At 43.6% G+C, this 14,589-nt stretch overlaps 1 protein-coding gene across 1 annotated transcript; it reads left to right on the top strand.

Moving 5' to 3' along the window:
• Nucleotides 1–515: 515 nt before the first annotated feature.
• DEDD (death effector domain containing) lies at nt 516–4,785 on the top strand. Its single transcript, XM_075331012.1, has 5 exons — nt 516–648; nt 2,069–2,471; nt 2,749–2,856; nt 2,935–3,081; nt 3,199–4,785. The coding sequence occupies exons 2-5, from the start codon at nt 2,147–2,149 to the stop codon at nt 3,573–3,575; spliced, it is 957 nt and encodes a 318-aa protein (XP_075187127.1). The 5' UTR covers nt 516–648; nt 2,069–2,146; the 3' UTR covers nt 3,576–4,785.
• The last annotated feature ends 9,804 nt before the right edge of the window (nt 4,786–14,589 follow it).

Genomic DNA, 14,589 nt, shown 5'->3' with positions numbered 1-14,589 from the left:
ACAGGAGATGAGAGGACGGTATATAATGTGACACAAGAGATGAGGGGACAGTATATAATGTGACACAGGAGATGAGAGGACGGTATATAATGTGACACAGGAGATGAGGGGATGGTATATAATGTGACACAGGAGATGAAGGGACAGTATATAATGTGACACCCAGGAGGTGAGGGGACAGTATATAATGTGACACCCAGGAGGGGAGGGGACAGTATATAATGTGGCACCCTGCAGTGGGGTTTGCTGGTTGCTAGGGGTGACAGCGCTGCCCCTAGTCAGTACGGGTGCCGGGTGAGGACATACAGCTCCTCAGACTTGCATTTCTCCCTCTGCCCACTTCCGTCATGGCCGCCTCGCCCTGCAGACCAGCGGCAGTGAAGCCGCACGCTGCCTCCCCGGACGTGCCTTGACGTCGCCCTCAGTTAAAATGTCCTCCCGGTTATCATTGTTCCCTATAGGACTGAAGCCGAGCTACGGATCGCAGAGAAGACCAATCCGCGGCCGAGCTCCGCCTCTTCCAACGGCAGCGGTGCCCGGATGTTCCCGTCCCTGAGCTGCTGCTGGTAGAGAAGCTGACGGCCCCGTCATGGCTGCTCCGTCCTGAGGCCGCGGAGAGCAGGTGTCGGTGTGAGGCAAAGCCGGCAGGTGAGACTCCGGGCCTGAGGCCTCCATGCCTGTGCCCTGCACCCCAGCATGCACTGCTGTCACCCCAACCCCTGCAGCCTGTGCCCAGCCCCCACCCGCACATACAGGGGCCTCCATTGCTTTGCCTAGTAACCCCTTATTTCCAAGATCTCTGCTTGCTGTCAGTGAGCGGGAGCCTTCCCGAGCTCTGCCCTGTGGTGACTTCCATGGGGAGGATATCACCGGGGACGTCACAGCTGAGGGTTCGTCACTATGTTTCTGCAGCGCTGGAGATATATTGTATTGATACATTGTAGCGAACCCTCAGCTGTGATAAGTGGCAGATACACGCGTTATCGACTATCAGCAAGAATGTTCCTATCCGCTGACAACCCGCGGAGGGTCTACAGAGCGGGGGCGAAGCCATAAGAAGCCCCCCGGAGGCGGGAGGACGGCCCTCGCTCAGCCCACCCCGCTATCACCCCCTGTGATGGATGGGGGGTCTGCAGAGTGGGTGAGCCCCCTGGAGGCGGGAGGTCAGCCCTCGCTCAGCCCACCCCGCTATCACCCCCTGTGATGGATGGGGGGTCTGCAGAGTGGGTGAGCCCCCTGGAGGCGGGAGGTCAGCCCTCGCTCAGCCCACCCCGCTATCACCCCCTGTGATGGATGGGGGGTCTGCAGAGTGGGTGAGCCCCCTGGAGGCGGGAGGTCAGCCCTCGCTCAGCCCACCCCGCTATCACCCCCTGTGATGGATGGGGGGTCTGCAGAGTGGGTGAGCCCCCTGGAGGCGGGAGGTCAGCCCTCGCTCAGCCCACCCTGCTATCACCCCCGTGATGGATGGGGGTCTGTAGAGTGGGTAAAGCCATAAAAAGCTTCTTGGAGGTGGGAGGTCGGCCCTGGCTCAGTCTGCCCCACTATCACCACCCCCCTTCCCGTGATTGGGCTCTGCAGAGTGGCCAAAGCCATAAAGAGCCTCCTGGACGCGGAAGGTCGGCCCCCGCTGAGGCCACTTGCTACCCCTCCTCCTGTAGTGGATGGGATGGGGGTTTGTAGATTGGGTTTAGCCGTAAGGCGCCCCCTCTGTGGGCCCTGTGGAGCGCTTGTGTGGTCTGCTGCCCGCGTCCGGTGTGGCACATGCTGTGGCTTCTTTTGGTCAGCGTCACTCCTGAGCTGATGCCTCTGCTTGACATCTGATCTTAAAGAAAGGACACGTCATGTCTTTAATCTACAGCATCAGGTTTGTGGCTGAGCCCCTGGAGTCTGCGGCCCTCTTCTTCAGACCCTGGGCGGCCCTCTTCTTCAGACCCTAGGCAGTCATCAGGCCCGGTACTGCAGGAAGCCTCCGCTATAACTGAATTCCCCCAGAGGTGGCCCTGTACATGCTGTTATACTGGGCCGCCATACAGCGATATCTGCTGACTCTCTTCTTCTCCCCCTGTAGGAGGACATTGGCATTCCCTTGTGTCGGCGGCAGTGGAGCGGAGGAGGAGGGGAGTGGCCGACCTAGGACGTTCCAGCCATGGCCCAACAGAAGAGGCGCAGTGAGGAGGCCTGGATGGAGGAGGAGTGTGAGCGGGAGCACGGACTGTACAGCCTGCACCGGATGTTTGACATTGTGGGCACTCACCTGACGCACCGCGACGTGCGGGTCCTCTCCTTCCTCTTTGTGGACGTTATTGATGACTATGAGAGGGGAATGATCCGCAGCGGCCGGGACTTTCTGCTCGCTCTGGAGAGGCAGGGCCGCTGCGACGAGACCAACTTCCGCCAGGTGCTGCAGCTATTGAGGATCATTACGAGGCACGACCTGCTCCCCTACGTAACACTGAAGAGGAGGAAGGCCGGTGAGTCCCCCTCTACATTACAATGGTGCAGTCCGTTCACTTCTGAGTACCAGAAAATTGGCCTGATCCACTTATGCAGTGGGAGTCAGGTCACGCTTCACCTCCTCCACTTTGGGTTTAACTCCTCATCCTCTGGATGTCTCTACAGGTTTTTCCTTTATTTCAGCATAAACTATTAGTTCTCAAAGAACTACTCTGCTGCTTTCTGTTGTCAGCCATATCGGAGGGTGGGTTTTCGTTGAGGCGCTGGCTTGTAACTTCTTCACATCTCTTGCAGTTTGCCCAGATCTTGTAGATAAATACCTCGAGGAGACCTCCATTCACTACGTTACGCCACGGACGCCAAGCAGCGCAGAGCCGGGCACAGAGCCGCCGCACACACCCGGTAAGATGGCAGTAGACTCTCCCGAGGTGGTCGGGTGCGGCGCTTTATACCAGTTTTGTGACTCTCCGTCTCCTGCAGGAACGCCGCACCATCCCATGGTCTGCTCCTCCCCCTCCGGACCCCAGATCTGCACAAAGAGGCCTGGCCGGGGGCGACCATCCCTCAGCAGTCAGCGGAAGAGAAGGAAATCCATCACGCCAGACCCCAAGGAGAAACAGACGTGTGGTAAGTGGAATAGTCGTCTGCTCCAGAGCTGCATTCGTAATTCTGCTGAACTTCTGGAACGAGTGCACGTTGTGATTGGTTGACTTGTGCTGACTCCGCCCCCTTCTCCCTCCTCAGACATCCGGCTGCGGGTACGGGCTGAATACTGCCAGCACGAGACGGCCCTGCAAGGAAACGTCTTCTCCAACAAGCAGGACCCTTTAGAGCGACAGTTCGAACGTTTTAACCAAGCAAACACCATCCTAAAATCCCGGGACCTGGGCTCCATCATCTGCGACATAAAGTTCTCCGAGCTCACCTACCTGGATGCCTTCTGGCGCGACTACATCAACGGCTCGCTGCTGGAAGCGCTGAAAGGCGTCTTCATCACGGACTCGCTGAAGCAGGCGGTTGGCCACGAGGCCATCAAACTACTGGTCAACGTGGACGAGGAAGACTATGAAATCGGCCGCCAGAAACTGCTACGAAATTTAATAGTGCAAACGTCCCTGTGACGAGGGAGGACAGAGGGGAAATGACAGCCCTTTCGGGTCGCAAACATGGCCGCCGCTTCTGGTGGACCCCCTCCCCCGACCTATTATGATTTTTTTTTTTATTTTCTTTTTTTGATATAAAATTTAAAAATTTATGGAAAAAAAAAAAACCCTGGAGCTGTATAACTGTATGAAGTAAGCACTGTGGCGGTGAGGCCCGAGCGTCCCGCGCCTATATCATAGCAGTATATGCTGTATATTTCTGTACATATATAGATATATATGAGAAGCGGACTGTACACGTGTGCCGGCATCGAATGCGCAATCACCACCCCCGCAGTCAGACCGCCTCCTCGTGTTTTTGGAATTTTGTCTTTTAGCAAAATTTTTTTTTTTTTTTTTTTTTTAATTTTATGCGGGGACAAAAAAAAAAAATAACCCCCTCGCCCCCCCCCCCCCCCTTTCTCCCCAAGAGGTCTTGTGTGGCTGCTGGATATACACCCCCATTTTTTTTTTTTTTACTATTTTTCCAAGTCTGTTTTTTGTAGCAATATCGCGGCCTTAATCCCCCCCCCCGTAACCATAATCACCTCGTATATAATTGTCCCCTCCCCCGCACTCTTAGCACTCCACCATCTGATGTTTGGGATTCGATGCAAAATTGTTTTTTTTTGTTTTGTTTTTTTTAATGAGGAAAAGTTTACATTTTTTGGTGTCTAGTTCTTGTGACTATAAATGTTCTTTCATCTGTTTACCTGACTCCCAAGGATGAAGAAGACGGCTGCCATCTTTTTTTTTTTTTTCCTCTACCCCTTCCCCACCCTCCACCTTTTGAAACTTTGGGCACTTGTGATTGGCAGCGTATGAAATTACGGGATTGAACCCCCAAAATCGAGGACGTCCTCGAGGAAGATCTGATTGTACCATGTGAGCGCACAATAAACTTTCCGTAGAAATGGCGCCATCCTCCCTGTATGTGCTGTTCGGTCGTGTCAGTGTTACTGTCTCTTCTCTGTCGCCCTCTCAGCTGCTTCTGGAAAAAGAAATAAGAAATTGTTCTTATATTTGCAAAAAAAGTTTTGTTTTTTTTTCCCCATCCTATAAAAAAAACTAATACCAGAACATTCATCAAAAAATTCAACTAAATTATTATTTTTCTCTGCAAAAATCTGATTATTGCTCTGAGCACCCACAAATAAACCATCACAAGAGGTGATTCCTGATCCCCGAAACCTGAACTGCTGTGTCTTCGTTTTCTCCTGTTAATAGATCTATTCTTCATAGCAATATTATAGTAGTTATATTCTTTACATAGGGGGCAGTATTATAGCAGTTTTCTTTTCTTGTACATAGGAGCAGTATTATAGTAGTTATATTCTTGTACATAAGTGGGCAGTATTATAGCAGTTATATTCTTGTACATAGGGAGCAGTATTATAGCAGTTATATTCTTGTACATAGGAGCAGTATTATAGCAGTTTTATATTCTTGTACATAGGAGCAGTATTATAGTAGTTATATTCTTGTACATAGGAGCAGTATTATAGTAGTTATATTCTTGTACATAAGTGGGCAGTATTATAGCAGTTATATTCTTGTACATAGGGAGCAGTATTATAGTAGTTATATTCTTGTACATAGGGGCAGTATTATAGCAGTTATATTCTTGTACATAGTGGTTATTCTTCTACATAGGGGAAGTATTATAGTAGTTATATTCTTGTACATAGGGGCAGTATTATAATAGGGAGCAGTATTATAGTAGTTATATTCTTGTACATAGGGGGCAGTATTATAGTAGTTATATTCTTGTACATAGGGGGCAGTATTATAGTAGTTATATTCTTGTACATAGGGGGCAGTATTATAGCAGTTTTATATTCTTGTACATAGCAACAGTATTATAGTAGTTATATTCTTGTATATAGGGGGCAGTATTATAGTAGTTATATTCTTGTACATAGGGGCAGTATTATAGTAGTTATATTCTTGTACATAGGAGCAGTATTAGGCTATGTGTGCACGTTGCGTACTAGCCCTGCAGAAATTTCTGCAGCGATCTGAAGAGCACACGTGCGCTTCAAATCGCTGCAAAAAATGTCCGTAGAAAAAAAAACAAAAAACTATTCCATGCGCTCTGCCTCCAGCTCCTGCCATAGACAGAGCAGGAGCTGCCGGCAAAGCTCACGGAAGAAGTGACATGTCACTTGAATGCAGCGCTTCGGGCAGCAGCCGAAGCGCTGCGCTCTAAGACGCCACGTGCGCACGGCCCCTGCACAATCTCCATAGATTATGCAGGGGACGCAGGACGCATGCAGTTACGCTGCGCTACAAAGCGCAGCGTAACTGCATGAATTACGCACACGTGCGCACATAGCCTTATAGTAGTTATATTCTTGTACATAGGGGCAGTATTATAGCAGTTATATTCTTGTACATAGGGGGCAGTATTATAGCAGTTATATTCTTGTACATAGGAGGCAGTATTATAGTATTTATATTCTTGTATATAGGGGGCAGTATTATAGTATTTATATTCTTGTATATAGGGGGCAGTATTATAGTATTTACAGTTAGGTCCAGAAATATTTGGACAGTGACACAAGTTTTGTTATTTTAGCTGTTTACAAAAACATGTTCAGAAATACAATTCTATATATAATATGGGCTGAAAGTGCACACTCCCAGCTGCAATATGAGAGTTTTCACATCCAAATCGGAGAAAGGGTTTAGGAATCATAGCTCTGTAATGCATAACCTCCTCTTTTTCAAGGGACCAAAAGTAATTGGACAAGGGACTCTAAGGGCTGCAATTAACTCTGAAGGCGTCTCCCTCGTTAACCTGTAATCAATGAAGTAGTTAAAAGGTCTGGGGTTGATTACAGGTGTGGGGTTTTGCATTTGGAAGCTGTTGCTGTGACCAAACAACAAAAAAGGAATTGACTGGTGAGCTTGGGAACTCAAAAAGGCCTGGGCGTCCACGGATGACAACAGTGGTGGATGATCGCCGCATACTTTCTTTGGTGAAGAAGAACCCGTTCACAACATCAACTGAAGTCCAGAACACTCTCAGTGAAGTAGGTGTATCTGTCTCTAAGTCAACAGTAAAGAGAAGACTCCATGAAAGTAAATACAAAGGGTTCACATCTAGATGCAAACCATTCATCAATTCCAAAAATAGACAGGCCAGAGTTAAATTTGCTGAAAAACACCTCATGAAGCCAGCTCAGTTCTGGAAAAGTATTCTATGGACAGATGAGACAAAGATCAACCTGTACCAGAATGATGGGAAGAAAAAAGTTTGGAGAAGAAAGGGAACGGCACATGATCCAAGGCACACCACATCCTCTGTAAAACATGGTGGAGGCAACGTGATGGCATGGGCATGCATGGCTTTCAATGGCACTGGGTCACTTGTGGTTATTGATGACATAACAGCAGACAAGAGTAGCCGGATGAATTCTGAAGTGTACCGGGATATACTTTCAGCCCAGATTCAGCCAAATGCCGCAAAGTTGATCGGACGGCGCTTCATAGTACAGATGGACAATGACCCCAAGCATACAGCCAAAGCTACCCAGGAGTTCATGAGTGCAAAAAAGTGGAACATTCTGCAATGGCCAAGTCAATCACCAGATCTTAACCCAATTGAGCATGCATTTCACTTGCTCAAATCCAGACTGAAGACGGAAAGACCCACAAACAAGCAAGACCTGAAGGCTGCGGCTGTAAAGGCCTGGCAAAGCATTAAGAAGGAGGAAACCCAGCGTTTGGTGATGTCCATGGGTTCCAGACTTAAGGCAGTGATTGCCTCCAAAGGATTCGCAACAAAATATTGAAAATAAAAATATTTTGTTTGGGTTTGGTTTATTTGTCCAATTACTTTTGACCTCCTAAAATGTGGAGTGTTTGTAAAGAAATGTGACAATTCCTACAATTTCTATCAGATATTTTTGTTCAAACCTTCAAATTAAACATTACAATCTGCACTTGAATTCTGTTGTAGAGGTTTCATTTCAAATCCAATGTGGTGGCATGCAGAGCCCAACTCGCCAAAATTGTGTCACTGTCCAAATATTTCTGGACCTAACTGTATATTCTTGTACATAGGGGGCAGTATTATAGTAGTTATATTCTTGTACATAGGGGCAGTATTATAGTAGTTATATTCTTGTACATAGGGGCAGTATTATAGTAGTTATATTCTTGTACATAGGGGCAGTATTATAGTAGTTATATTCTTGTACATAGGGGCAGTATTATAGTAGTTATATTCTTGTACATAGGGGCAGTATTATAGTAGTTATATTCTTGTACATAGGGGCAGTATTATAGTAGTTATATTCTTGTACATAGGGAGCAGTATTATAGTAGTTATATTCTTGTACATAGGGGCAGTATTATAGTAGTTATATTCTTGTACATAGGGGCAGAAGTATAGTAGTTATATTCTTGTACATAGGAGCAGTATTATAGTAGTTATATTCTTGTACATAGGGGGCAGTATTATAGTAGTTATATTCTTGTACATAGGGGCAGTATTATAGTAGTTATATTCTTGTACATAGGGGGCAGAAGTATAGTAGTTATATTCTTGTACATAGGAGCAGTATTATAGTAGTTATATTCTTGTACATAGGAGCAGTATTATAGTAGTTATATTCTTGTACATAGGAGCAGTATTATAGTAGTTATATTCTTGTACATAGGGGGCAGTATTATAGTAGTTATATTCTTGTACATAGGGGCAGTATTATAGTAGTTATATTCTTGTACATAGGGAGCAGTATTATAGTAGTTATATTTTTGTACATAGGGAGCAGTATTATAGTAGTTATATTCTTGTACATAGGAGCAGTATTATAGTAGTTATATTCTTGTACATAGGGGCAGTATTATAGTAGTTATATTCTTGTACATAGGGGCAGTATTATAGTAGTTATATTCTTGTACATAGGGGGCAGTATTATAGTGGTTATATTCTTGTACATAGGGGCAGTATTATAGTAGTTATATTCTTGTACATAGGAGCAGTATTATAGTAGTTATATTCTTGTACATAGGGGCAGTATTATAGTAGTTATATTCTTGTACACAGGGGCAGTATTATAGTAGTTATATTCTTGTACATAGGGGCAGTATTATAGTAGTTATATTCTTGTACACAGGGGCAGTATTATAGTAGTTATATTCTTGTACACAGGGGCAGTATTATAGTAGTTATATTCTTGTACATAGGGGCAGTATTATAGTAGTTATATTCCTGTACATAGGGGGCAGTATTATAGTAGTTATATTCTTGTACATAGGGGGCAGTATTATAGTGGTTATATTCCTGTACATAGGGGCAGTATTATAGTAGTTATATTCTTGTATATAGGGGCAGTATTATAGTAGTTATATTCCTGTACATAGGGGGCAGTATTATAGTAGTTATATTCTTGTACATAGGGGGCAGTATTATAGTGGTTATATTCTTGTACATAGGGGCAGTATTATAGTAGTTATATTCCTGTACATAGGGGGCAGTATTATAGTAGTTATATTCTTGTACATAGGGGGCAGTATTATAGTGGTTATATTCTTGTACATAGGGGCAGTACTAGGCTATGTGCACACTTTGCGTTTCTTTTTTTGCGTTTTGGTTGCGTTATAAACTGCACTGTGTCATTGACAAAATCCATGTGTTTTGCTTGATCAGCAAAGTCTATAAATCAGATTTTTCCATCCGCACGGTGCTTTTTATTTGGCAGTGTTTTGTTGGACAAATATGTCAATCGTTGCCTGAGAAAAAAAAAAAGAGCAGCATGTCACTTCTGTTGTGTGTTTTGTGAACGTTTTCCACCCATTGAAATGAATGAGGTGCGTCAAAACGCAACCAAAATTTTTAGCTGTGCGTTTTTGTTGCATTTGGATCTGTTCTTGTCACCACGTTTCTTCATTCTCTCCCCCTCTCAGTCACCGATCACCGGCGCGGCTGTCACTCTGCCCCCGCAACCTCTTCTTCTTCTGAAAGTACTGGCCGCTCATATTCCCCGCTTCCCCCGCCCACCGGCGCGTATGATTGGTTGCAGTCAGACACGCCCGCACGCTGGGTGACGGCTGTCCCACTGTAACCAATCACACTTGCCGATGGGCGGGCCTATATCGTACAGTAAAACAATTTTACACAGTCTCCCCCAATTTTGATACCAGTCAAGATAAAGCCTCACAGCTGGGGGCTGGTATTCTCAGACTTGAGAGATCCATGTTATTGGGAGCCCCCCAGGCTAAAAATATCAGCCAGCAGCTGCCCAGAATTGCCACATCCATTAGATGCGACAGTCCCGGGACTTTACCCAGCTCATCCTAATTGCCTTGGTGTCGTGACAATTGGGGTAATAAGGAATCCATGGCAGCCCACAGCAGCCACTAAATCCTAGATTAGTCATGGCAGGCGTCTATGAGACACCCCTCATCATTAATGTGTAAGTGAAAAAAAACATGGACACCCAAAAATCCTTTACAAAACACACTTTCACCACTTTATTAACCCCTAAACACCCCTCCAGGTCCGATGTAAGCCAAACGAGGTCCCACAACGCTTCCAGCTCTGCTACATCTGACACTGACTGGCCATAGAGCATGACTGCTCGCTGTAAACTCCATGCAGCAACTGAAGTGTCGCACTATCAGCAGTGACGTTACTCAGGTTATCCAGGGCCACAGCTGGAGTCCTCCACCTGTGACCGCAAATCAAACACAGATAGAGCCGCGCGATGAGAATGAACTCAGGTAAACGCCTGGTGTCACAGCTGCGGTCCCCGCACTACTGCCTGTGTCGCGGCACTGATGTCAGAGGTTCACTCCAGTTCATTCTGATGGCGCAGCTCTGTCTTTGTCTGCTGTCAGCGGCCAGTCATGCTCTATGGTGCTGCTGTGACAGGACAGGGATGTAGCAGAGCTGAATCGCCGTGGGACCGCTCAGTTAAAAAAGGCATCCAAAACACATACGTTTTGGATGGTTTTTTTTTGCCAACCGCAGTATTTACAGTTGTCCAAGTCTGCCAGAGGGGGCATTGTACTGTCAAATCAAGAACGCAGCGTGCAGATATACCCTTATAGTAGTTATATTCTTGTACATAGGGGGCAGTATTATAGTAGTTATATTCTTGTATATAGGGGGCAGTATTATAGTAGTGTTATTCTTGTACATAGGGGGCAGTATTATAGTAGTTATATTCTTGTACATAGGAGCAGCATTATAGTAGTTATATTCTTGTACATAGGGGCAGTATTATAGTAGTTATATTCTTGTACATAGGGGCAGTATTATAGTAGTTATATTCTTGTACATAGGGGCAGTATTATAGTAGTTATATTCTTGTATATAGGGGGCAGTATTATAGTAGGTATATTCTTGTACATAGGGGCAGTATTATAGTAGTTATATTCTTGTACATAGGGGCAGTATTATAGTAGTTATATTCTTGTACATAGGGGCAGTATTATAGTAGTTATATTCTTGTACATAGGGAGCAGTATTATAGTAGTTATATTCTTGTATATAGGGGGCAGTATTATAGTAGTTATATTCTTGTACATAGGGGCAGTATTATAGTAGTTATATTCTTGTATATAGGGGCAGTATTATAGTAGTTACATTCTTGTACATAGGGGGCAGTATTATAGTAGTTATATTCTTGTATATAGGGGCAGTATTATAGTAGTTATATTCTTGTACATAGGGGCAGTATTATAGTAGTTATATTCTTGTATATAGGAGCAGTATTATAGTAGTTATATTCTTGTACATAGGGGCAGTATTATAGTAGTTATATTCTTGTATATAGGGGGCAGTATTATAGTAGTTTCATAGTTTTTAAGGTTGAAGGGAGACTCTAAGTCTATCTAGTTCAACCTGTAGCCTAACATGTTGATCCAGAGGAAGGCAAAAAAACCCCAATGTGTCAAATAAGCTCCAATGGGGAAAAAAATTCCTTCCTGACTCCACATACGGCAATCAGACTAGTTCCCTGGATCAACACCCTGTCATAAAATCTAATATACATAACTGGTAATATTAAATTTTTCAAGAAAGGCATCCAGGCTCTGCTTAAATGTTAGTAGTGAATCACTCATTACAACATCATGCGGCAGAGAGCTCCATAGTCTCACTGCTCGTACAGTAAAGAATCCTCATCTGTGATTATGATTAAACATTCTTTCCTCAAGACGTAGCGGATGCCCCCTGTTCCAGTCGCAGGCCTAGGTGTAAAGAGATCTTTGGAAAGGTCTCTGTACTGTCCCCTCATATATTTATACATTGTGATTAGATCCCCCTAAGCCTTTGTTTTTCCTAACTAACTAACCCCAAGTTTAATAACCTGTCTTGGTATTGCAGCCCCCCCCATTCCTCTAATAATCTTGGTCGCTCTTCTATCTACCTGTAAGATTATGCTATTTATAACCTTCTATACTTTTGCTAACAAGAAATGCATCCATTCCTCTCTTAAATTCATTCAGTGAGTTGGCCATCACTACTTCCTCAGGAAGAGAGTTCCAGAGCCTCACTGCTCTTACCGTGAAGAACCCTCTTCTATGCTGATGTAGGAATTTTCTTTCCTCCAATCGAAAAGAATGCCCCCTTGTTCTTGTCATAGTCCTTGGTACAAACAGATCATGGGAGAGATCTCTATATGGCCCTCTGATATATTTGTACATATTTATTAGGTCTCCCCTAAGTCTTCTCTTTTCTAGAGTAAATAGACCTAATTTTGATAACCTTTCCGTGTATTGTAATGCACCCATTCCATTTATTATTTTAGTAGCCCGCCTCTGAACCCTTTCAAGTTCAGTAATGTCTTTCTTCAGCACCGGCGCCCAAAATTGCACACAATACTCCAAGTGTGGTCTGACTAGTGATTTGTACAGAGGGAGAATGATGTTTTCATCTCGTGCCCCCAGACCTCTTCTAATGCATCCCATCACCCTATTTGCTTTGGTGGCTGCTGCCTGACACTGGGCACTCCAATTTAGATTCTTATTCACTAAGATGCCTAAGACTTTTTCCATGTCTGATTTCCCCAGCAGTTTCCCATTTAGTAAGTAATCGTAGCATCTGTTTCTCCTTCCCATGTGCATAACCTTACCCTTATCTGTGTTAAACCTCATTTGCCATTTTTCAGCCCAATTCTCCAATTTACTCAAATCCATCTGTAGTTGCAAACTGTCCTCCTTTGTGTTAACTACCTTACATAGTTTTGTATCATCTGCAAATACTGATATTTTACTCTGTAAACCATCCACCAGATCATTAATAAATATATTAAATAGTAGGGGGCCCAATACAGACCCCTGTGGCACCCCACTAGTAACCCTGGCCCAATCTGAGTATGCACCATTAATAACCACTCTTTGTTTTCTACCACTAAGCCAGCTACCTACCCATCTACACACATTTTCCCCGAGCCCAAGCTTTCTCATTTTACTTAGCAGTCTTTTATGTGGGACAGTGTCAAGTTATATTCTTGTATATAGAGGGCAGTATTATAGTAGTTATATTCTTGTACATAGGAGCAGTATTATAGTAGTTATATTCTTGTACATAGGGGCAGTATTATAGTAGTTACATTCTTGTACATAGGGGCAGTATTATAGTACTTATATTCTTGTACATAGAGGCAGTATTATAGTAGTTATATTCTTGTACATAGGGGGCAGTATTATAGTAGTTATATTCTTGTATATAGGGGCAGTATTATAGTAGTTATATTCTTGTACATAGGAGCAGTATTATAGTAGTTATATTCTCATACATAGGGGCAGTATTATAGTAGTTATATTCTTGTACATAGGGGCAGTATTATAGTAGTTATATTCTTGTATATAGGAGCAGTATTATAGTAGTTATATTCTTATACATAGGAGCAGTATTATAGTAGTTATATTCTTGTACATAGGGGCAGTATTATAGTAGTTATAGTCTTGTACATAGGAGCAGTATTATAGTAGTTATATTCTTGTACATAGGGGCAGTATTATAGTAGTTATATTCTTGTACATAGGGGCAGTATTATAGTAGTTATATTCTTGTACATAGGGGCAGTATTATAGTATTTATATTCTTGTACATAGGGAGCAGTATTATAGTAGTTATATTCTTGTATATAGGGGGCAGTATTATAGTAGTTATATTCTTGTACATAGGGGCAGTATTATAGTAGTTATATTCTTGTATATAGGGGGCAGTATTATAGTAGTTATTTTCTTGTACATAGGGGGCAGTATTATAGTAGTTATATTCTTGTACATAGGGGGCAGTATTATAGTAGTTATATTCTTGTACATAGGGGCAGTATTATAGTAGTTATATTCTTGTACATAGGGGGCAGTATTATAGTAGTTATATTCTTGTACATAGGGGCAGTATTATAGTATTTATATTCTTGTACATAGGGAGCAGTATTATAGTAGTTATATTCTTGTATATAGGGGGCAGTATTATAGCAGTTATATTCTTGTACATAGGGGCAGTATTATAGTAGTTATATTCTTGTATATAGGGGGCAGTATTATAGTAGTTATTTTCTTGTACATAGGGGGCAGTATTATAGTAGTTATATTCTTGTACATAGGGGGCAGTATTATAGTAGTTATATTCTTGTACATAGGGGCAGTATTATAGTAGTTATATTCTTGTACATAGGGGGCAGTATTATAGTAGTTATATTCTTGTACATAGGGGGCAGTATTATAGTAGTTATATTCTTGTACATAGGGGGCAGTATTATAGTAGTTATATTCTTGTACATAGGGGCAGTATTACAGTACATACTGGTCATTGTTTTATAGTGGGCTTCCTCCTGTGAGTGCAGTGGGTCGGCCCCTTTGCTGCGTCCTCGCTCCTCTGTGTCCCTGCTCCTATGTGAATCTTCACGTGTGACTGTGATGGACTCGGTAGAGCGAGTTCAGGAGAAGTGATCACTTGTGTTTCTTGTGATTACGATCCGGAATCTTGCTCTCCTACTTGTTATGATGGACGAGCAGACGACCA

This window comes from Anomaloglossus baeobatrachus, chromosome 12 (assembly GCF_048569485.1).
Source record: "Anomaloglossus baeobatrachus isolate aAnoBae1 chromosome 12, aAnoBae1.hap1, whole genome shotgun sequence".
Classification (NCBI taxonomy): Eukaryota; Metazoa; Chordata; class Amphibia; order Anura; family Aromobatidae; genus Anomaloglossus; species Anomaloglossus baeobatrachus.
Note: the sequence above shows the minus strand (reverse complement) of the source record. Positions and strands in the feature narration are given on the sequence as shown.

Bases quoted from the DNA above. Each gene is read 5' to 3' on its own strand.
- DEDD (XM_075331012.1), top strand. From the start codon at position 2,147: ATGGCCCAACAGAAGAGGCGCAGTGAGGAGGCCTGGATGGAGGAGGAG. The intron at 2,472-2,748 runs GTGAGTCCCCCT...CATCTCTTGCAG, and splicing joins ACTGAAGAGGAGGAAGGCCG to TTTGCCCAGATCTTGTAGAT. The intron at 2,857-2,934 runs GTAAGATGGCAG...CGTCTCCTGCAG, and splicing joins AGAGCCGCCGCACACACCCG to GAACGCCGCACCATCCCATG.